The sequence below is a fragment of the Rissa tridactyla genome, chromosome 21, assembly GCF_028500815.1.
Source record: "Rissa tridactyla isolate bRisTri1 chromosome 21, bRisTri1.patW.cur.20221130, whole genome shotgun sequence".
NCBI lineage: Eukaryota > Metazoa > Chordata > Aves > Charadriiformes > Laridae > Rissa > Rissa tridactyla.
Genome location: NC_071486.1, coordinates 4,818,963 through 4,840,265, shown reverse-complemented (window position 1 = coordinate 4,840,265; position 21,303 = coordinate 4,818,963). Strand labels below are relative to the sequence as shown.

General features: G+C 54.5%; 2 protein-coding genes across 7 annotated transcripts in view; one reads left to right on the top strand and one right to left on the bottom strand.

The window, feature by feature from the left end:
* Positions 1–4,425, top strand: part of ELK4 (ETS transcription factor ELK4) — a 29,054-nt gene extending 24,629 nt beyond the window's left edge. For 4 of the 5 annotated variants that reach the window (XM_054181069.1, XM_054181068.1, XM_054181071.1 and 1 more), the window contains exon 8: positions 2,294–2,992. The gene's annotated coding sequence lies outside the window, so the exon portion shown is untranslated. Of the gene's footprint in view, positions 1–2,293; positions 2,993–3,493 lie in introns of those variants that run through there. The other variant, XM_054181067.1, reaches the window with a different exon arrangement.
* Positions 5–20,970, bottom strand: MFSD4A (major facilitator superfamily domain containing 4A). 2 transcript variants are annotated; one of them, XR_008463233.1, is made up of 11 exons: positions 20,638–20,955; positions 13,722–13,920; positions 13,361–13,600; positions 7,896–8,064; positions 6,106–6,221; positions 4,875–5,048; positions 2,987–3,134; positions 2,253–2,323; positions 1,932–2,052; positions 932–1,120; positions 5–212 (listed from the first exon to the last, which is right to left on the bottom strand). XR_008463233.1 is itself a non-coding variant. In XM_054181065.1 (10 exons), exons 1-10 carry the CDS (start codon positions 20,865–20,867, stop codon positions 1,056–1,058), a joined length of 1,533 nt encoding a protein of 510 aa, XP_054037040.1. In that variant the 5' UTR covers positions 20,868–20,970; the 3' UTR covers positions 5–1,055. The 2 variants fall into 2 exon arrangements, 1 of the variants encoding a protein (XP_054037040.1); XM_054181065.1 differs by having other exon boundaries at positions 5–1,120; positions 20,638–20,970.
* Between the last annotated feature and the right edge of the window lie 333 nt (positions 20,971–21,303).

Below are 21,303 nucleotides of genomic sequence, written 5' to 3'. Positions count from 1 at the left end.
AATGTAGCAATCAATCACCTTTAATTAAACACTGCTTTATATACACAGGTACATATGTACATCCACATACAGCAGTTAAAGCAAAAGGTACATGGCCAATCACTCACTGAAGAAATAGATGTGTGTAGCTTTACGCTCTTCTAAAGCCGGTCCTTTCTTCGTAGCTTGCACTAGGTCATGCGTGGGGGATGAGAGTACCTTACGGAAGGCACCTGGTATAATAAGTATTGCACAGATTAAGCAGCTGGAGGCTGGCTCCCAAATACCTCTGTTCAAGCTTCAACTGGAAGCTAGAAATAAAAACCACCCTAAAAGACACTGCAACCGGAGCAGCTAAAACTAGTGACTTAGAGCAAAACAAACCCTCACAACTCGACTTAAAAAAAAAGAAAAAAAGCTAATGATTTTAATAATCAAGGAGGCCTAGCATGCTGAGTAAGACACCGTCTTAGTGACCATGTCTACACTGTGTACTATACAGGCATCGACTGTGCAAATAGCGATAGGTCCCGCTACCACTGTGCGCCTGGTGGGTTCGACCAAGTGTGTCATTTTTCCCCTTTGGAAGTATACGTGGAGGTGACATATAGTCGAGGGGGTGTTGCACAGAAATGAATTCAAATCCAGTATTGTGCTGTAAATTGTCGGGGTTTCTGTACATTACAGGCCAAAAGAAAAATCTTAAAGTTCAATGACTAAGCCAGGAGATAGTCTTATATATTGAACAGAGAGAACCTTTTCCTTCCCCTCTCCATCCTTAATTGGTAAGAAAGTTCATTTGCAGGAGTAACTGTCCCCATCATCGCTGCTGTTTACCGCAGCCTTTCAGACACGGCATCACAGACACACCATCTTTTTGGTAGCTCTGACACGGGCAACTTGCACTTAGCTTGATGCAGTGTTTTAGGATGTTTTCTCGATTCCGACTTACCCAATCTAATGTGCTTTTGATTGCAGAGAACTTGCATGATTCAGCCATTAAGTGTGAAATCATCCTTACTAGTAACGCTTAACTGTGTGGTGCTTTATTGCTCGTTTAGGGCTTGGCCGCTTCTTTAGCGCTGATACTGTCCAGTGTCATCCGTTATTGCTGGTTTGTCAGGTGACGCATCGTCCAGATCTGCAAAATCAATATGAGATACTTAGAGAATCCTAGAATGGTTTGGGTCGGAAGGGGCCTTAAGGACCACCCCGTGCCACCCCCTGCCCTGGGCAGGGACACCTCCCACCAGCCCAGGCTGCTCCAAGCCCCGTCCAACCTGGCCTTGAACATTTCCATCTGAAAATACCAATTCTATTGAGCTTTAAGGGAACGTGCATGAGCTCTCCCAAACACAGATGCTCCTCTCCTACCGCCCACCACACCAGCTTGTTCACTTGGCTGATCACGGAAGAAAGGTCTCCGTTTCCAGTAACCTGGACACGATTTTTCGGCCGGTCACGCAGCACTCCTTTACCAAAGGAAGGTGCTTACAAAAGCAAATAGCGGATGCAAACTGAGGCAATACCTAAGAGAAATCCTTTATCAGCAAGGCTTTTCTCAGGAGCCCGACAGCTGCCTTGGGAGGGCAGACCCCCCTTGTTCCCTGGATTTTCAGCAGGGAACAGCACAGGGAAGCTTGTACTGGGAGGACTCGCTCCTGCTATTTCTGCCGTGCTGTCACAGCTTGCCTTCTACGTGCTTTACAGCTCCTCTCCGACCCACAGACCGTTCCTGCTTTTTCCTTTGCTTCTCCAGCAGAAAAAGCAAGCAAACCCTGAGCTGTGGCTGCCAGGGCTTTGTGGGCAAGTCAAAGCAGGAAGAGGGGACAGGAAGCAGCAGTAAAATAAACATTTCCTCGCATTTTGCTGAAGTGCTGCACCCTGGTTATGAATTGATGCATATGCCACTCTCCCTTCCATTATAAAGCTGAGTGCTGGGGCTGTCTTACCTGCCGAGGGCTTGGGGTACATCCTGTGGAAAAACAGGAGGAAAGCGTAGAAGGTAAAGGCCAAGCCTCCAAAGATCATCCCACAGACCAGGAAACTGTAGCTGCCCCGGTCATGTATAATCTGCAGTGGGAGGGGAAGAAAAAAAGGGAGCAGATACGTCATGATGGCACCCAAATACCTCACTGGCATTCAGCAAGGGCTTTGCTGCTTGACAGCTCCAGGGTAATGCAGTGCTTTTCCCCAGCAGCTCTCCAGAACCAGGACTAAGGTTTCTATTCAAGAGCTCCAGTCAGGTTTTAGCATTCCTTGTCTACACTTACCGATCCCACCAGTAACTGAAGTACCATCTCTCCAATTCCAGCTCCGGTCACTAACACGGTTGTGGCACAGCCTGCAAAGAAACAGCGCAAGTGGTGTTGGCAGGGAAGAGGTGAAAGAGCCAGCAGGATCAGCCTGAGCTTCTGCAGACTGCTCTTCCACAGATCTCTCCATCCAAGATGTACAAATACTTAACGTATGTTCCCATCTAGTGATGGGAACGCCTCTTCTAGCCTGCGCTAGTGCAGAAAGGCTAAAGTTTAAGCCAAATAACCACCTCCTCTTCTGTCACTCGTCTCTCTTGGCAGAGGTGATGTTGCCTCTTGCTGGAAAGATCGTCATTCTTCTGTGTCACTGCCCCAGAGCCGGAGGTTGGCAGAGACCTCCTGTAAGAGCTGGCCAAACTCTAGGATTTTCAGTTCGCTGATAAGCTGGACGATGTTTTCAAAACTAGCTGCCTGTAAGCTTCTAAAGCAGACGTTCTTGTCAGTCCCCGAAAGCCCTAAAGCTACAGGAAACCAAGAACCGGGCTGGATCCCTGCCTGAAGAAGTTATTCGTACACCCAAGCCAGGGTTTGTGCAGACTGATTTTCTGACTATAAGCTTCAATAAACATGGTATTCAGAAGTAGATCTTTCTTCCAGGCCGCCTAGCCGTCCCTGAAGAGGGAAGGAGGTGCTGGGTGTGATGGTATCTGAGCTCTGGTCTGGAAAACCCACCGGCTTTCAGATCTCACCTCTGTACTGCAGGATGTCCTCGGTGTAGGCGAGCATGCTGGGGAAAGTGCTGCTGAGGAACAGCCCCAGGGACGCCGTCCCCACGAACAAGAAGACAACGCTGTAGGAGAAAATCAGGAGCAGGAGGAAGGTTATCAGGACTCCGACCTGTGGACAACACACACAGTCAGTAGGAAGGGAAATGCTGAGCTGCAATAGGCTCTAGGTTGTATTTTATTTTACTTTTTGTAGAGAACAGTCTGGAAAAGAAAGTATACTGAAAAAAAGATCACCATCTCTGAAAAACTGAAGTAACTAGCCAAATAAAACCCATTTACCTTTACATTACAAAAAAAAAATCCATTTACCTTTATTTTTTAAAACAGGACTTTATAACATGACTTGGTACTCAAATCTCATCTTCATTAAGATCATATATGAAAAAAATACTTCTCCTCTGCAGCTTTAAATGCAATAGCACTTCCAGAATATTTACGTCTCGATCACTAATACATCTTATTTGGCAGGTTAAAGAATTAACTCACTGTCAATAACCGCTCAGAAACCAGTCACAGCAGCAGAGCCAAAGAGCCAACTCCATTTAAATGAAGGAGTCCCAGCACAAGCATCCAGCAGCACTGAGTTACGCCACGGCACCGAGTCAGCAGAGGGAGCTCCGCAATACCAGCTCAGATGATTATTTTTTTTTCTTAATTGTTTGGGCCCTGACTATGGGTGTGCACACAGACACGAGAGCCGTTTGGATTCTAAAGAAATGGAATTCAAAAACCCCAGTTCGCTATAATGCCGAAACGACTCCCGGTGCTGGTGATCTCACTGCACCCAGCAGTACCAACGCGCACGCACGGTGCGAAGGGTTCAGTGTCGGTCCAGTGACTTTTTGTCCTTGGCTGCTACTACTGCCACTGCCTTTAAGGCTTCCACTCAAAGCTGGGGGCTATCCCCTCTCCGCTCCAAGGCCTGGCGGCAGCTAACGCAGTCCTGGCCTCAGGGTTACCGGAGCAGTCGCGCAGCTGGGACAAGCGATGGAGCCGGCCGTAGGCATCAAGGAGCTGGATGGGGCTGTCGCATGGGAGAGCTGCCACCCATCTGCTGTGCCGCGCTTCCCTGCTCCCCCGTGAGTAGGGACTATGTGCTGGAGCAGGAGCTTACACCCGTTTTTAAAACAATGGCATCTCGTTTGGCTGTATCTGTTGGTACCTAAGCTCAGTATTTGAAGTGTCCAGCAGGAAGGTGTCGAGCCGCTGCCTCCCCTGCCTCCTGTCTGCACAGCCATCGGCCCAAACCTTCAAAACGTCCCCATGAGAACTGTCTCTCCTGTTCTCTCACCACCCTGTTGTATCTTCTTGGCCTTGCACTATTAACTGTGAAACTTGCTACCAACATAACGTCTGGTTTAAATAAACTGCAAATTAACTGTCGTCTCACTTGTTTCTTTTCTTTTTTTGTAAGGAGTGTGAATGGGAACTGCTCCCTCCCTGCTGTCTGCCGCATCCCTTACATTTATCTTTCTTCCATATCCTTAAACAATTCCTTCCCCTTTCTTCAACTGAGTGAGTTTTATTAATTTAAGCAACCTCCCATCACACTGGTTTCTTTGACAGACGCTACAGCCTAAGTAGAGGCTTTACTGAGCTATCTGCCTTCCCTTTCCCATGGCTTAACGCTAATTTCCCTGTAGATGCCAGAGAAAACAGCGTGCAGAGTGAATGAAGTTGGCAGACACTTTACTCGGTGCTTCCACAAACCTAACCTTAGATTAACCGAGGCGCGAGCTCAGGAAAGCGGGGCGATCAGGTTGTACCCTAGGAACGGCACGAGAGTCGCTGGATGAAAAACAAAGCCAGGCGGCATCTTGGAGAAAAACCTCGTAAACACCAGCCTTACCACGTTGATGAAGACCATCGTCGCCGGCTTCATGCGGTAGGAGACGGGGATGGAGATGAGCCTGCCCAGCGTGATGAACGCCCAGAAGAGGCTGGGCAGGTATCCGGCCACCTTGTGTACCACAGAGAGAGGCTCTTCCACCGCGTAGCTGTAAACGAAGCCCGAGTACTCGCCCTGCGGGGAAAACCAAACAGCACGTCACGCTGACGCGAGGACTTTACAGGCTTCGCAACTTCAACTTCAACCTGTACCTCAATTATTCACAATACTGTGATAGTGCTGCAGAGCCCACCTATTTGCTACCAAATCTCAACGAACCTCGTCCCCAGGGGTTTGCAGCTGGAGACAGGCTCCCCCCAGCAGAACGTGGGACTTACATCTTGCCCTTTTAGGAGAGCTTAACAGCATTACCAGGTAAAAAGCATGCTAACCTCTTATCTACGGAGATGCTCTCTTCCCTAGGGACTGTCTTGTCCTTTTGGAATTGCAAACTCTCAAAATGTGTCACGTTAAGAACCTGGAGTTGATAGTCCTTGAAGATGGAGGCCCTGGAAAGTTCCCATATCTGAGAGCTGCTTGGCGTAACCCCGCTCATCTTTTGAGACCCTATTTAATGTCTTAGTGAGACCCAGCAGTATTTTACCAGGCCGGGACTGAGACAAAACTGTTGAAAGAAAGAGAACAGCAACTTGCCAGCCAAGAGCGAGCCTTCCTCGCCCGGACAGAAGTGCTACACTCGGGGCAGCCGGTGTGACTGCCCCGGCCAGGGACACGCTGCCAGGCCACTACAGAGAGGACCGTCCCTGCATGCGCTCGTCTCTGGATTCTGAGGGCTCAGGAGACCCATCAAAGAGCCACAATTTGTTACGAAATAAAATGAAGCTGGTTTTGCCTCTTGGCTGAAGTGAGAAGAGACCTCCACTGCGTACAAGTAGTCAACATCACAACTCCAGCTCTGAACTGGCCAGGTTAGTACCAATCTAGCTGCAACACCACAGAGCCCGGGAGAAGCCACAAAACCCTCCCAAGAAGCGGGACACATCTCAGCCTGACTGTGATTAGCTTGGAACGAGCTACTTTGGGAAGCAGACTGCTGCACCGGCAGACCCTCAGGTCCAGCCCACTGCAGGCAGAGGACATGTGCTGGGTTTGGGCTGTTACAAGTGATTTTTGGAAGGAAGAAAGCCATGTAGCTTTGCTCAGACAAGATCCCTCCATCAGCTGAACTCACCACAATCCCATCAGTCATGAAGAGAACAAGAGCCCCAGTGATGTGGACTGCGAAGTAGGTGTAAGAAGCCCCTCTGAAGTTTTTGCTTTGGCAGCAGCTAAACAAGTCATCATGACCTGGTGAAAAACAATGCAAAGCAAACTTAGCTGGAACGTCCCCCTGGGGCTGGGTGGTTGCCAGCCCGACACGGGGACTCATTTTGTGCTCAGCTGCACGACAGAGATTCATAGAGGACGGTGAACAACGCGGAGCACTGCTAACCTCTGCTGGCACCACCTCTTTCTATACCTACCTCTAAACTTTCAGAAGGAAGATGGATACGCTTATGGGATCCTAGCTCCCCAGGATGCTTGCTGCTTCTCTTACTGGAGCTGCTTGTGCTCCTCTTCCCGTTTAGGAGCAACACATTGCTGGCCCCGCTCTTAAAATCCCTAGAAACAAGCCCATTTGACCATAGCTCAGAGCCCCTCGTCCCGGGTACCGCCACACAGGAGAGTCCAGCCCGGGACAGCTCACATTTTTATTTAACCAAACAAGCCAACTTTGGGAAAGAGAGTGATAAACACACAGCTAGTGTCGCCTCCTCTGAATAGACACAGCCTGCCAAAGCCGGAGGTCGGGACCCCAGGAATTCCTGACTCTCCCCTCCTCAGGCTTGATCGCACCACTCGGGGACGTGCAAAGGGCTGGTTTTAGAGTAACGGCACCCGGAGCCCTGTGCAGGGGAGACAGTTGCTCCCGCACAGCAAGGATGAAATTCTCACTGCTTCTATGGGGAAGGAGGATTTTGCCAGCACAGACGTATCTGTCAAAGATCACAGCAGTCGGCATCCAGCCGTCCTGCTTCTAAGGATTAATCTCAACTGCATTTAAGAGGAAGATGGAGAGCTGAAGAACGTGGAGCTCCAATGGGTTGTATGAAAATGGGCAGTGGGGTTGAGGAAAGAAACCATCAGTGTCTCGGCTAAGGGGAATGCTGTCAGATGAGCACAACCCTATCAGACACCGGAGAACCCACTCTGTTAGGGACACCCGTGACCCTTCCCTGCAGCACCTCACCACGTCTCTAACTGCCTCCACCTTCAAGTATTCCCGAGAATCTCCTTTTATTGTTCAGGTAAAGCCACCTCTTCTGTAATAACACTAAAAGCTCCTCTGATAATCCTAAAATATAATTACTTCTGAGATTCACTATTTAGCTGAAGAATTTACTTTGATATGTTTCTCTTGGGTAGCAAAGAACAATATCTCTATTGTCCCCAGGACAGGGTGTAGTCACAAGTTGAAGAGCAAACTATTGCTGGAGTTTAACTTCTCCCCTCAAACAAGGGTGCTGGCCTTATTCCTTTCAGATTTATAAAAACCAGCGTTCTGCAGCATGGTGACCGCTTTTAAACTGAACAGTCAGCGGAGCCAGCTCGAAACCTGACCGAAAACCAGAAGGAAACAAAAGGGGCACAACTTTCATGTGTGCTTAAAGGAGTTGGGAGCCCGGGTTTAGTTTTAGGGCAGCTTGGAGGAAAGCAGCCTGGAGTCCCAACGGCAGGATATTAACATCTGTTCAGGGGTCACAGTCCCATCTAATTCGAGGGCAATTGGGCACAAAATTACGTTTGGATTGTTTGGGTACTTCTGGATTACATTCACATGTACATTTTGGAAAGCTTTCTCTTTAAACAATAGCGATGAATCTCACTTGTTCAACTCAGAGACACTGAGAAATATGGCTTTTTCCCCCCCGGCTCACCCCTTATCCCCCCAAACCTGTAAGAGAGGTGCCCCCAGCTCACCTCCTGCTGCCTGGGCTCTCTGCGCAGCCGTGGACAGATCGTCCTTCTCCGTGGGCCGCGTCTCCATGGCCAGCTCGTCGGCCGACAGCAGCGGGTGGCTGCTGCTGTTGAAGCACGGCACCATCCGCTCCTTGTAGAGCAAGAAAAACACCGCGATGGGGACGGGCAGCTGGGGAGGAACAGAGAGGGGCAGGTAAGCACGACGAGCCTCACACGAAACACGGTCCCGTTCCCCAGTCGCAACAGCCTTTTAGGAAGCCGCACTCGGCACCTGCACGAGATGTGCCCGATTTAACCTCCAAGAGGAAGGACAGAGGCTGGGAACGGGGTAAGGAGCCACTGCAGGAGGGACGGAGGGTTGTTAGGGGAGCCGGTAGGGAGCAAAAAATAAAAGGAAATTGAGAGCAAAGACTCCCGATCCAGAGCACGGCTGGGGCGTCTCCTGCCAGTCCCTGTGGGGTGCTGGTGGGCTGGGGACCACTCACCTGGGATGGGGAGCAGAAGGCACAATACAAACCTCATGAAGCACTCCAAAACCAAAACATTCTGGTTTCCAAGCATCTGGCCGCTTCTGCCCAAAGAACGATAATAAAAACGTAGCTTTTGCCTACGGAAGGTTCTAACGGGAGGCCTTCTGCGGCCGAAATTCTTTGCGAGGGAAGAGCAAGCTGCTCCGAGACCTCTTTGCCCGCCTCCAGCCATTCGCAGAGGTTGCTCAGCACCTCGTAAGAGATGAGCTCGTGGTTCCCAGGCCAACGATCGCAGCACCGCAGCCGAGCTGCTGCCAACAGCCCCTCGGTGCAGCCTCTGCGGAGGGACTGAAGAGCACGGAGCCCCCAGCCACTGCCTTAGAGCCCCCCCCGCGCCCAGGGATGCTGCTGCGCAGGCTCCCAGCACACACCAGCACCGTTCCCTGCGGTCGGGGCTTTCCAGCTGGTGCTAACACACACGGGGACCGTGGGCTTGTACCTGCCCGCTGGATCCATCCCACGGCACCCGCAGCATCAGCCCCCCGGCACCGTCCTCCCTCGCTGCCATGTGCCCGGGGACGAGCCGGCTCCCTGCGCACACCCACGACTCGGTGGTGCCTCCAAACCCGCTGGGACTTGCTGCTCTTTTATTTATTTTTTTTTTTCAAGCGACAAAACAGAGGGAAGCCAACGAAGCTGGGGCTGCCCCTTGCCAGCCCTCCCTCCTCCTCCCGCCGCAACCAAGCAGTGTTTATTCTGCAACAAACTGGGGGAGAAAGCCAGGAAATCCGAAGTGACAGCTCACTCTCCAGCCGCCGAGCGCTTGTTTTCGACATGTCTGTGAGCAAGTGTGAGCTCCAGCTCCAAATTTCCTGCCTTTTGTTGGCTCGTGGCATGATTTAAATGTATGGAGAATCCCCCCCCTTCCCTGCCTCTCTTGCCTGAATTCATTTACGAGGACTTCATTGTTCTGGGAACAATGGGAATAGGAACAGTTAGTTCGGTCCCATGGAAGAAAAACGCTTTTGCTTGATAGTTCTAATCCTTCCGGAGGTCAGGACCAGATTTTATTCTTCTAAATTGCAGATTTTGCAAAAAAAGATACCCACGCGGAGGGACTGGCCGCACAGATAACGCCTCTGGGCACTTCCAGCCTTAAGGAGCACTCGGTGCCTATGCAGAAAAGAACTCCAGCCCCGGATTCCCAGCAAAACCATAGGCACATCCCTGCTCCCCAGATCCTCTTCGCTAAGGCAGGCAGGTCCCTTTTGCTTTATCCAGACCGTACCACCTTTGAAGCTGGCAGCACCTCGGGCGCCGGAGGGCTCTGACCCCATCAGCCACGAGCTGCTCGCCAGCACTGGCCATTTCTGGTAGGAAATGCCCAAAAGCCATGGACTCCAGCGCAGCCCTCCCCCATGGGCTGCCACCACCCCAAAGCACGCTCAGGGAAGCGGGGAAAAGCAAAGGACCAACGTCAAGAGAAAGCAGGTTCCCAGGGCTTCATCCTGAACCAGCCCGGTGTCCCACACACCGGCTGGCAAATCGCCTGGGGGACAGTCACCCGTGGCCACCTGGAGGGGCTGGCCATAAATCCAGGGACGGAGCACCCACGAAAGCAGGTCAGTTCTGGGCAGATGGAGAGGAGCAAACAGAGGTGAACACCAGAGCCCTGCCAGGGCATGTTTCACCGAGCAAAGGGACAAATCCGTCCCGGAGGAGCAGCCTACCCTGACCACACGACAAGGACAACTCCAGGACTGTCCCTTCCATCGCCCATACGAGGGCGGGCGCTGAGTCCCTCTCCCCATCCGCGGCTCCCACGTGCTGGAGAGGTCGGGTGGTGACAACGAGCCTCGCTGGCCCCTGGAGCCAGGACACGTGCCAAGACACGCAGGGGCATGGCCACCGTGCTTATGACAGGATCTCGCTACCCGGCTCTTAAAGCAGCTTTGGTTTTCTTGGGGTCGACACCTCGGCTGCCTGGCACGAGGCAAAGAGCTCTCAAAGCCTTCCCACCCCGTGGGGAACCCAAACAGCGAGACAAGCTGCAGCCACAGCCCCTAAAACAAGGGCACTGGTCCTCCGAGCGCTGCCCTGCCCCACGCCATCCCCCGCCACAGCAAGCCAGGCACCTCCGGTCCCCATCGCTGACCAGCCCTCCCTCTCGAGCGGGCAGAGATTTTGGTGCAATCACCGTTTGCTCATGGGTTTTCTTCCCAGAGCAACTCTGCTTCGCCTTTTTGGGCAGAAGGCTTTTGGTTTTTTCCCCCCAGGGGGAGAGGGACATCGGAGCATCCCACCAGGAGCCTGCACGGGCAGCAAGAGCTGGACTTGGTGCTCCAGCTCCACTCACCGGGGATGTTTCCCTCCCCCTGGCAGCTTTGAACCGTCATTATAAACCCAACAAGTTGCTGCATCACGCAGTTAAGCGTGGGTATGACCCAGGCTCCTTCCCTCCAGTGTCTATTCCGGTCTCTCCCCCAGGAGCACGGGGCTGGTCCCTGCCATTGTGCCCGGGCTACTTTTAAGCAACCTAAGCACAATGGAGTGTCCCACGCTTCCCCTGGGAAACCACCTTCCGGACAAACACATCCCTCTCGGAGGAACATTTTCCTGATTTCCAGCCCCTTGGAACAGGCTGGATGATGAAATTTCCGTTCTGTGGGAAACTGAATTTTAAAATATGTTTTTGTTCCAAATCTGGATGAAAAGCCAAAATTTTCTCTCAGAATGAAAAATTTTGGCCGGGAGTCATCCAAGCACTTCATTTTGATAATGTTGAACCACTTAATTTTACTAAAGCAAAAACATTTTGCTTCAACAACATCGAAACAACCACTCTGTCAGCTTCACACATTGCATTTATGCCAAAAGTCAAATTGAGACATTTCCACTTTAAACAATGCAAGAAATTGCAATGAATCATTTCAGCTTGTGTCTTGTCAGACTACACACAGCCCTGCAAAAACTGGGATGGAAATGTGTTTTTGACCATTTTATAACAAAGTTGCTGGTCCTGGTTTCCATTTCTATAGCTTACTCATTTCATCCACTTCCCTGGGGGTTTTAAACACCAATTATCATCCTCTTTCCCTGACGTTTACACCTTAAAAAAGGGTCAGCAGTTTTGGAGCCGAGCTGCTCTCGTTATCTCCAGCCAGTGGGTTGGGTTATTTAGTTTAAACAAGGAACGAAGGCAGCTCCCTCAGCGAGGCTTTGGGAAAGACAATAACAGCTCGCCTTTGGCGAGGGGACGCGCTCAAGAGCCGCGTGTGCGGCGTATGTCCGGCTCCCCACTCCTCTTATGTGTGGTACCTAACCCGCATCCCAAAATCCATCCGTCTCCCAGCACCCTGGGTCTCCCTGCGTGTTCCTGGTGATGCTCCATGGTGTGCGACATCCCCACCCCCCCCAACTGCAAACGGCACCGGGGTGCACAGCCATGCCCAAACCCAGCTCACGGTCAGCTGCTGGGCACAGCGGGACTCAGCCCAGGGTCCCATCCTGCTCCCCAAACATCCACAGGACGCTGCTAGGAAAAGAGTGGGGTCCGGCAACCGCCCTCCCATCAGCGCTCCAGATAGCGGACACATCGTTGCAGTCAAAGCAGATATTAAACGCCGCCTTCAAAGCTAAATTAGTTTGCTCAGGATTCACCGGCAAAATAGATAACGCTCAGGTGTAATTAAAAGCCCATTTCCCCTGGCATACGCAGAGTCGGAGGTAATTAAAGCTGGTTTCTCCTCCTAGGCAGAGAGCATTCTTTGTGGCACTTCTACAGAGAAACTCATTACAGAGAACCCGCCTGTTCCTCTCCTCACATCAGTGAGCTCTGGGGGCCCTGCTCTAATGAAAGCCCCTGGATCAGGTGTCCTGGGGTATGTTTTAGTAGTTCAGCGAACGGTGAGACTGAGAGCACAAAGAAACCTGTTCCCTTTGCCTGGTGGGGATGGAGTGGGAGAAGATCAAGGGCTGCTCCTTGCCTGGGACAGGGAGAAGGAGCACTAGCGCATCCTTGTTTTGGCAGAAAAGCAATGGCTAAACTTGCCCAGGGAAGGGGCAGGAGGTACCGCGTCTCAGCGTCAATCCCGGCACGAACGGCACCACTGCTGCAACAACACGCTCCGCTCTTATCGCTCCCGATCTACATGGACAATTACACAGACGCTGGCGGGGCTCCTGACGGACGGGAAACGCCAGCGGCAGCTCAGCCAGCCCTGCTGCGAGGGACCAGGGATGGGCACGATGATGGCCACAGCCCAGCCAGGCTGTGCGCGGGACCAGGCTGGGATCCGGGTATTAGCCGGGGGGTAAGGCACGGGGCTACACTTCAAAGAGAGCCTGGAGGCGAGGGCAGCTCGCTGGAGATCCGCTCTGGGACTCAGCAGGGCAGAGAAAGAGGACGGGCGCTAAACCCCATCTCTCACAAAGGAAGGGCCACGGGGCTTTTCCGTCTGCTGCAAATCACCAGGGAAACGTAACAAATAGGCAGAGACACCACAAACAAGCTTTTGGCCCCAGTACCTCAGCTCATCCGTGGGCGCTTCCCTATGAACATCGCCACAAATCGCCCTCCCACCAAACCATCCCACGCCACCGAGCTCCCCCCTCCCCAGACTGACCAGGGAGGAAGACCTTGTGGCTCCGAGAGTAGTTAACTGGTAAAACTCCTGCCCAGGGGGATCCTGGGGGTACAACCTGCTGCCAGAGAGACCAGACAGATCCCCGCAGGACGGACCATGGACCCTATCCCATCTGACGGTGCAGTGGTCGCAAAGTCCTGCCCTCCTGCCCCAGGCACCTGCTGGAAACTGGGCACTTGGCAAAAAACAAACCTTTGCTGTGGACCAGCACAACCATCCTCATGCCCCCTTCCATCACTGGGACCACCTAACAGGCACCAACACCCCCCAAACACCACAACCACCTGCAAAGGCAAGAAGCAGGGATGTTCCCAGCAACAGCTTGGGCCGCTGCGGCTGCGGCACTTACATTGATGAGGGCCATGATCCAGAAGGCGTAGGAGACGCGTGTGACCACCATGCCTTTCATCGGCAGGTCGTAATGAGACAGGTTGCCTGGATGGTGCGGGACCAGGGACTTGCGGATGTGAGGGAGGTTGCTGGAGGTGTTGGCTGTGGAGTTTGAGAGGATGCAGTTGGTGTCCGAGAGGAAGGGGTCAGCTATCAGCGGGCTTAGCAGCGCTCCAAAGCCCACGAAGAAATGGAGGGCCTGCAAGAGATGAGACACACAAGTAGAGCAGGGGGTTTACTGCTCTTCTCTGGCCGAGCCCCTCACCCCTCTTCCTCGGAGGCCCCAGAGGCCAGAGGGGAGACGCGGGCCCCGTGCTCACCTGCAGGAAGACGGCTGAGTCCTTCTGGTAGATCTTCACCAGCTGCATGTTGGAGATGGTGTCGATGCAACCCATGGCCAGTCCTGCCACAGCCATGACCACAGCCAGGACCACGACATTGTGGCACAGAGGGATGATGGCAAAGACCAAGGAGATTGCCAGTGACGAGGCGAAGAGTGCAAACAAGGACTGAGCCAACCTGAGACAGGGAAAGAGGAAAGACAGGACAGAATTACCACCACGAGAGGAATATCCACACCACAGCCATGCCTCCCGTTTTCAGCCCCAGGGCAGTCGGTGGTGTAGGCATTAGCAGGAGATGCACCCACAGGCTGTAGATCCAACTAATGCAGCTCCTATGACAAGAAAAGGGAGATGCTACACACCTCGCACCCCCAGTGCCTCCACGTCACAGCCGTGGCCAGCCTAGGGCACTGCCACCTCCTGCATGGAGGGTGACGCCTCAAAGAGGTAGATCTTCCACCCAGCTTTCATGGAGAAGAGTAACCATCCCTTCAAACCCATGTTCTGCACATTTCAAGGCAGAATAAGGCCTGAGAACCTTCCCTTGTTAACCGGGCAGATCTGGGAATGGACAGGGCCACGGGTATGTGCAGATGAGGTCACATCATGACTTCTGAGCAGCTCCAGGGCATTTCTCCTGCAGGGCTGTATTGCACGAGCAGGCAGGAGAGCTGCTGGGCAATCCCACTTCCAGGCAGGGAGACAGCTGCTGGCATCCCCATCCCCGTGTCATCCCGGACCTGCCTGCGCATGCCATCCTGCCTCACTGGGAGCACTGGGGAGCCGCTGCGGTTCCCCCTCATGCCCTGCGCCATCTCTGTTCTGGCAGCATCACCCCTTTCCCCAGCACGACGGGGCGGGATGCAGCACTGCCGCCGTTCCCAGTGCACTTTCCAACCCACGCGGTCCCCTGGAGAAGCCCAAAGGATGCATGTGGCGGAGGTAAAACTGGTGTCTTCCATCCCGAGCTGGGCAGGGCTGCCGGGCGGAGCGGGGAGGCTGCTCGCCATGGGAGCCGGGCGCTCGCCAGCTCGCTGGAGAACGGCGCCCAGGCTGGCACCGCGCGGCTCCGGAGCTGCCAAGTGGAAAAGCAGGAAGGAAGGAAGGAAGGAAGCAGGGACCAGACAGCAAAGCACTGAAACCAGCAGAAAGATGGGACTATGAAGTCACAGTGGAGAATAAGTAGCACTGGCACATCCCTTCCTCGGGCTCCCAAACCCTGGTAGAAGCCCATTGCAACCACCGCCAGCTACAATGAGTTGCTAATTAGCAATCGGGGTCTGCTGCGGGGGGGATGTGGGGCACAGCCACCTGGCCACAGAATGGGTTTCGCAGAATCACAGGATGGTTTGGGTTGGAAGGGACCTTAAAGATCATCTAGTTCCACCCCCCCTGCCCTGGGCAGGGACACCTCCCACCAGACCAGGCTGCTCAAAGCCTCATCCAGGGTTTGCAGGTCCATGCTACGAGGTACGTCTCTCGTATGGACACACGACCGGCAAGCAAAATGCCTACGGCTCGCTCCTGCGGGTTGTCTGCACCCTGTGCCTGCCTCACGCTCTGCCCAGAGAGGGAGGAGAAGGCTCCGCGGAGGCCCAGGCTGGAGGCGCAGCAGATAACTTCCGCCGGGCACCGCGCTACCAGCCCTCCTGCCCTGAGCGCTCGTCCGAAACGGCCCGGCCTCGGGCATGTCACTGCGTTTCTGCCTGCCCCTCATTCACCTGCAAACCCAGAGTGATGTGGCCCTTCCACATCCTGCTTCCACCGCTCTCCGACGGCACCGAGGGGGGGAAACAGGCCAAGGACACGTCTCCTTTATTCTCCTGCCCGGTGGCACAAACCTGGCTGTGCCAGCGCCTCGGTGCGCTGCTGTCTCCCAGCCCAGCCCCGCTCACCCATCAGCCAAGACCGCGTATTTGCAAAGCCGTAACTACCCGTCTTCCTCCGACAGCAAAATGGGGAGCCAGCGTGGGATTTCTGGGGGAGGGAGGGAGCCGAGCGAGATGTGCACAGTCACGGCAGGAAAGAACAAGCAGCAAATGGGAGAGAAGCAGCTTCGAGCCCAGGCAGCACTCTCCAGGGTACAGCAGGAGGGAGACAGGCAGAGGCACTGGCAGCTGGCAAATCCGCGGCCGGGAGCGACAGGGAAACAGGGAAACACGCACCGAGACATCCCAGAAACGCCTCTTCTCTTCTGCAAGCCCCAGCAAAACAACCACAGCGCCGCTTGTGCTTGGCTAGGGAGCATGTTCATTACTAGAGTTAAACATTAATTGCAGATGATGTTATGGACTTAAAAACCATTAAAAAGATCACCTCACTTTTCCCCCATCGAGCAAAAATTCCTGCCTCCAGCCATAAGATGTTAATAACACAATTGCACACCCCCCCCCGCAAACACCAGCAGCCCTGCTGCCCCCTCCCCTGGCTCTGGCATTAGCGGGGGACCAAGAAATTGCTGGCTTCCCACGCTTCCCATGCCCAAGACGCAGTCGAAGGACACTGCTCAGCACCCAGGGAGGCACCGAACAACCAGCTGGGGGATTTCTTTAGAAACAAACCTCTTTGCAAGCATCCTTAAATGCCTTTCAGAGGGGGTCTGAATGCTGCGTCCTGATGACGCGAAACCAATGCGCCCTTCCAAAGGGCTTAAAACGCCACCCTGATGTTATGTCATGGTCTGGTTTCTGACGTCGCTGCCCTCCCCATCACTAACTGGTCCCCACGTCCCCAGCACAGCTCTGCACCGGCTGCAGCTGGGCCCAGGGCAGGCTCCGCTTCAGCAGCGTATGAAACCAGCCTTGTAACACCATGGACTCTGTTTCAGGAGCACCCAGAGCACGTCCTGGCTCCATCACAAGGCTTGAGGGAAGGTCTGCAGCTCCCCCCGAAAGGTTTAGGCTGATCTCCTCTATAGGATCAGGATGGTTAACGCTACCCCACAGCCACGACCAGCGAAGCCTCCCCTCTCCTTCCCACACAGCCTATATAACCCCCCTCCTCGGTGTTTCTGTTGCAGCAGCTGCTCTTCGAGTATGTTTTTCCCCACATCAGGGAGCATTTTCTCAGTCCCTCACATCAAGAAGAAAAATGATCATCAGCCTAATTCAGACTTGCAACACTCATAATTAAAACCCCAAAGCCCTAAGGGGACGAGGCGAGGACACGGAGGAAGAAGGCAGCGTGGATTATCCCACATCTGCCTTCTGGTACCCTTGTCTCCAGCAGGAAGCACCAGCCAGCCTTGGGGAGCATTTTGCCCCCTCGAGGCGCTCGTGCTCGAGTCACCGTGCTCTCAGAGACAAACGGCTTTACTTTGTGGTGAGAAGTGTCCTGCGTGCACCAGCCATGTGCTTGGACAGGAACCTTCAGAAGACGGGAGTCTGAAGGGCAGGGAGAGAACAGGGTCACCCCCTCTCAGCTGACGGGCTGTGACGTGCCCGGGGTGAAGATGAAAGAAGGGTAAAAGGGTCCCGTCTCATCAGCTCCCGGCGTGGATGACTCCTTTGAGCGGAGCCTGCTCAGGGCTCCAATGCAGCAACAGACCCACCAGCCCCCTCCCCTCCTCTGCTGACACCAGCGGGACCAGCTCGGGGCCGACCCGAACGCCAGGAGAAAAAGCAAAAAACACAGGAGGACACAAAAATGCAGGTTTGGGGGGGGAAGGCAAACTGGGGCACAGGCACTCAGTTACTCTGGTGCGTCTGTCACAAACGTGTGTAGCACAGCAGCATAGAAGAACATGATTTTATAGAATCATAGACTCGTCCGGGCTGGAAGGGACCTTTAAGATCATCGAGTCCAACCACCAACACAGCGCTGCCAAAACCACCACTACCCCATGTCCCTCAGCACCACGTCTGCCCGGCTTTTATATACCTCCAGGGATGGCGACTCCACCACTGCCCTGGGCAGCCTGTTCCAGTGTTTGATAACCCTTTCTGTGAAGAAGTTTTTTCCTAATATCCAGTCTAAATGTCCCCTGGCACAACTTGAGGCCATTTCCTCTTGTCCTATCGCTTCTTACTTGGGAGAAGAGATTGACCCCCACCTCTCTACAACCTCCTTTGCAAGCTTAAAATCCAACAGCAAGGGAGGCGAGGGAGAGCGGCGGGGGACGCAGGCGCACAGAGCTCACCCCTGGAGCTGGCAGCGCCAGGCGCCCGGGGTGGATTTACTGAGGAGCTCACCTCCCACTTGGGTTTCTGAGTCTAGGCAGGGGTTTCAGGTCCTCGCAGCGCTCCCACCCCAACGCTGCTGGCTGGATTTGCAGCCTCACGACGCACCAGGCACTTCTGAGAATCCGCTCCGGGTAATACCAGGAAACGAGAGTCATCAGTGTGCTCCATGCAAAGGTGCACAGGGCTCCCCACAGAGGGCATCAGCTGCTGCCGGGGCTCTCTTTGCTGGAAGAACCTCTACCAACACCACAGCAGCACTGGGGTTTGAGCCAGAGCACGTGCTCCACCTAAACCCCAACCCCACTCATGCAAATACCCTGTAAAAAGCTGGATTCTGAAGCAGAGATTGTAACTACAACTCAGCAAACCCCACGCGTGAGTTGCCAGAGAGCAGCAGCCTGTTGTGAACCCCAGTGTGAGCTCAAACACCGCACCATGCGGCTACGCGGGGGGGATGCTCTGCCCTTGGCACCTCCCGACACGCCAGGGAAGGGACCCCGCGGCAAACCTGGCTCTCCGGGGCTGAGCACCGCAGGCAACAATCGCATTCCTACATCCCTGGGGGAAACTCGCAATGGCAAACTTTCTTCTTCCTTGAAATCTTGCACGAGAGGGAATTCTGGAGCTAATTCTGGCAGTCCAGACTCATGCTGAGTCGATGCCATCATTATGCTCTGTCCTCCCAGTGCTCCAGGACTCCAGCTGGGCCCAGAGAGTGGAGACTACGGCCCAGCATTCAGCAACTTCTCTGGCAAGAGGAACCAAACCATTATTTAAGTCCCATTACCCACTTCTGTCACAGAACCCAGTACCAACATTGCTTTCCCTCGCGAGTCCATCACTCAGAGCAGACAGCTCAGACCAATACATAGTTTAATCGAAAGCAAGCAGCAAAGTCTATGTTCCTCAGGCACTAGAAATCAAACGCAGCTTGTGGGCAGAGCTTGGCTTGCAGACAGGCCACGCTTTGGGACCCTCTACCAGCAGCTATCCATCTCCTCACTGGAGAAGACAGCCCAGCATAATTTGATTTATAAACCCGCAGCATGGTCCAGAAGCAGAAATCCTTCGCGGGACAGCTCTGTCCCTCCCTGAAGAGGGGATGGTGCAGGAGCTCTCAGAGCCTGAACAGTTAATACTATTCTCATCCAAACCCACACATTTCTACGCCGCACTACTCCGAGTAACCCCCCGCAACGCTCACAAGCTACAACTATCCGAAACATGCCCTCCCGCCTGGCAGGGCTGCCGCTCCTCGCTGGGGCTCACGGATGCTTCGCAGAAGCCCGTTGTTCCGAGAGGCTGCGATCACAAACACATCCTGGTCCATAACCACAGCGAGCGACAAACACATTCTTCTCCCGCAACGTGCTGCCTCGCAGTTAAAAGTCTGGGAGTTCCCGGGCATGAAACCCCAAACGGGTCTGTGCAACGCACCCGCCAAGGGCAGGAGCTCGGGGTGGGAAGCTGACAGCAGGAAACAATTCTGCATTTTCCTTCGCTGCTCCTCCAAACACACGTGAAGCAGAGCAGGGGGTGGCAAAGGCGCTGCCTGCTGACCCAGCAGTCTCAGATCCGTGTCAGACCCAGGGCAAGGCTCCCACGTGCCGTCCCCATTCCCGTGCACCCCACCTCGCACCTCCGCCCCCAGCACAGCCCCACAGCCAGCACCTCCGGCTGCTCCATGAACCCTCTGGGCTCTGTCCGGACAGGGGCGCTGGGACAGTTCAATATACCAGGATGGTAATTTAACAGGTGCCCTAATGCCACCTTCACTAGCCAACATCCTCCCCAGTTCATCAGACAAAAGTTTAACAAAGCATTTTCGAATGGGCATGTTAGAGCAGAGAAGGATTCGTGCAAAATTCTCTCATATACATGTTAAACACATATATAAATATATGACGTGTATATCAGAGATACACACAGAGCTGACATGTTACATCACTGCCTGATGAATTACTGACAATGTAAATAATCGGCCAATTCTCAGCAGAGCAGAGCTGTTGACGAGCCTCAAATCAAATGCCTGTCGATCTTTAGGGTTGAGCAACAGTGTATTATTTATTTTAAACACATCCTGGACAGAAGGCTCAGCGCAACCCCCCGTCGGGCCGTGCCCGGGTCTCCTACTGCCCCACAAAGTTCTCTGCTGTCTCCGGCCACCCCGTGCTGCCCCCGCAGCAGCCAGACCTCAAGGACCACTCGCATCTCCCCAAACTCCCGAGGAGCACGAAAGCGCCTCGACTTCTGACACCGAGGTTATTAAAACAGGCTTACAATAATATTTTTTTTTGTGATAAACAGGTTAAGGAAAACACCCTCCAGGAAGTTCTGGCCGTAACTTCACGCTAAGGCTATCTCTGTCCTGAGCTCCGGGGGAACCGGCAGCTTCTCTCCGGTGGTACGGAACCGTGGAGATGGGGAGAGCCACTGCCACCCCCGCACCTCCCGGGAAGCCCCCTCCCTCCGAAGGCTGCGGACCCTCCGGGACCCGCACGGAGGGCTCCATTCGGGAAGGGTTTTCCCACGCGGATGGCAGCATCCCGGCTCAGCCACGCAAACCCGGCGGGAGGCGAAGCCCGGAGCGGGGCTGGGGGTGGCTGGTGCTGCCCACCCCCGACCCAGGAGGAAAGCGGGGAAGGGGTGGGGGGGCTGCGGAGAGCTAAGCCCACCCACGGGAGGTGCGATGAGTTTGCCAGGTGCCTTACGTCCTCTTGAAGACCCCTCCGAGGCAGCTGCCGAGCAGGAGGCAGAACTGCTGGGAGAAGAAGACCCAGGTGATCTGGGAGAGGGAGCTCTGGGTCTGGCAGCGCAGGTCCAGCAGCGTGGGCCCCAGGAACGCGATGCAGAGGCCGAAGCTGAAGAAGACGCTCCAGTAGGTGAGGGTGGGCTGCAGGTTCCTCCGGAACCGAGCCGACACCCGCTCGTCCCACCACATCCTGGGCGGCGGCGCGGGGCGGCCACGGCGATGCGGCTCCCGCGCCGCCCGGCCCCGCTCCTGCCCCGGCCCCGCTCCGGCTCCCGGCCCCGCCGCCGCCCCGCTCCTCCTTTGCAGGATGTGGCTCCGCCTCCGGGACCGGGAACTGCCGCCGCCTCCCGGGGCCGGGGCGGAGCGGAGCCCCCTCTATCCCCCGGCACCCCCCTCTCCATCCCCCGACACCCCTCCTTCATCCCCCGGAGCCGCCCCGGCGGACCCCGCTCCAGCGCATCCCTCCCGGGAGCCGAAAGGAGCCCGATTTCTTCCCCCCTTCCCCCGTATCCCCCCGGGTTTTGCATCATCTCGCCAAAAGTGGGGCAGCCCCCGGCCCGCCTGCGTGGTCCACGCACTGAACTACGGCCACAGCATCAAACCTGATGCAACACAGAGCAGAGGC

What these genes read in the sequence shown, in the direction of transcription:
- MFSD4A (XM_054181065.1), bottom strand. Translation starts at nt 20,867, where the DNA reads ATGTGGTGGGACGAGCGGGTGTCGGCTCGGTTCCGGAGGAACCTGCAG. An exon ending in GGAGGGGTCTTCAAGAGGAC is followed by an intron (nt 13,921 to 20,637) that starts GTAAGGCACCTG and finishes TCCCTGTCTCAG; the next exon opens with GTTGGCTCAGTCCTTGTTTG. An exon ending in TCATGACTGATGGGATTGTG is followed by an intron (nt 5,049 to 6,105) that starts GTGAGTTCAGCT and finishes TTTTCCCCGCAG; the next exon opens with GGCGAGTACTCGGGCTTCGT.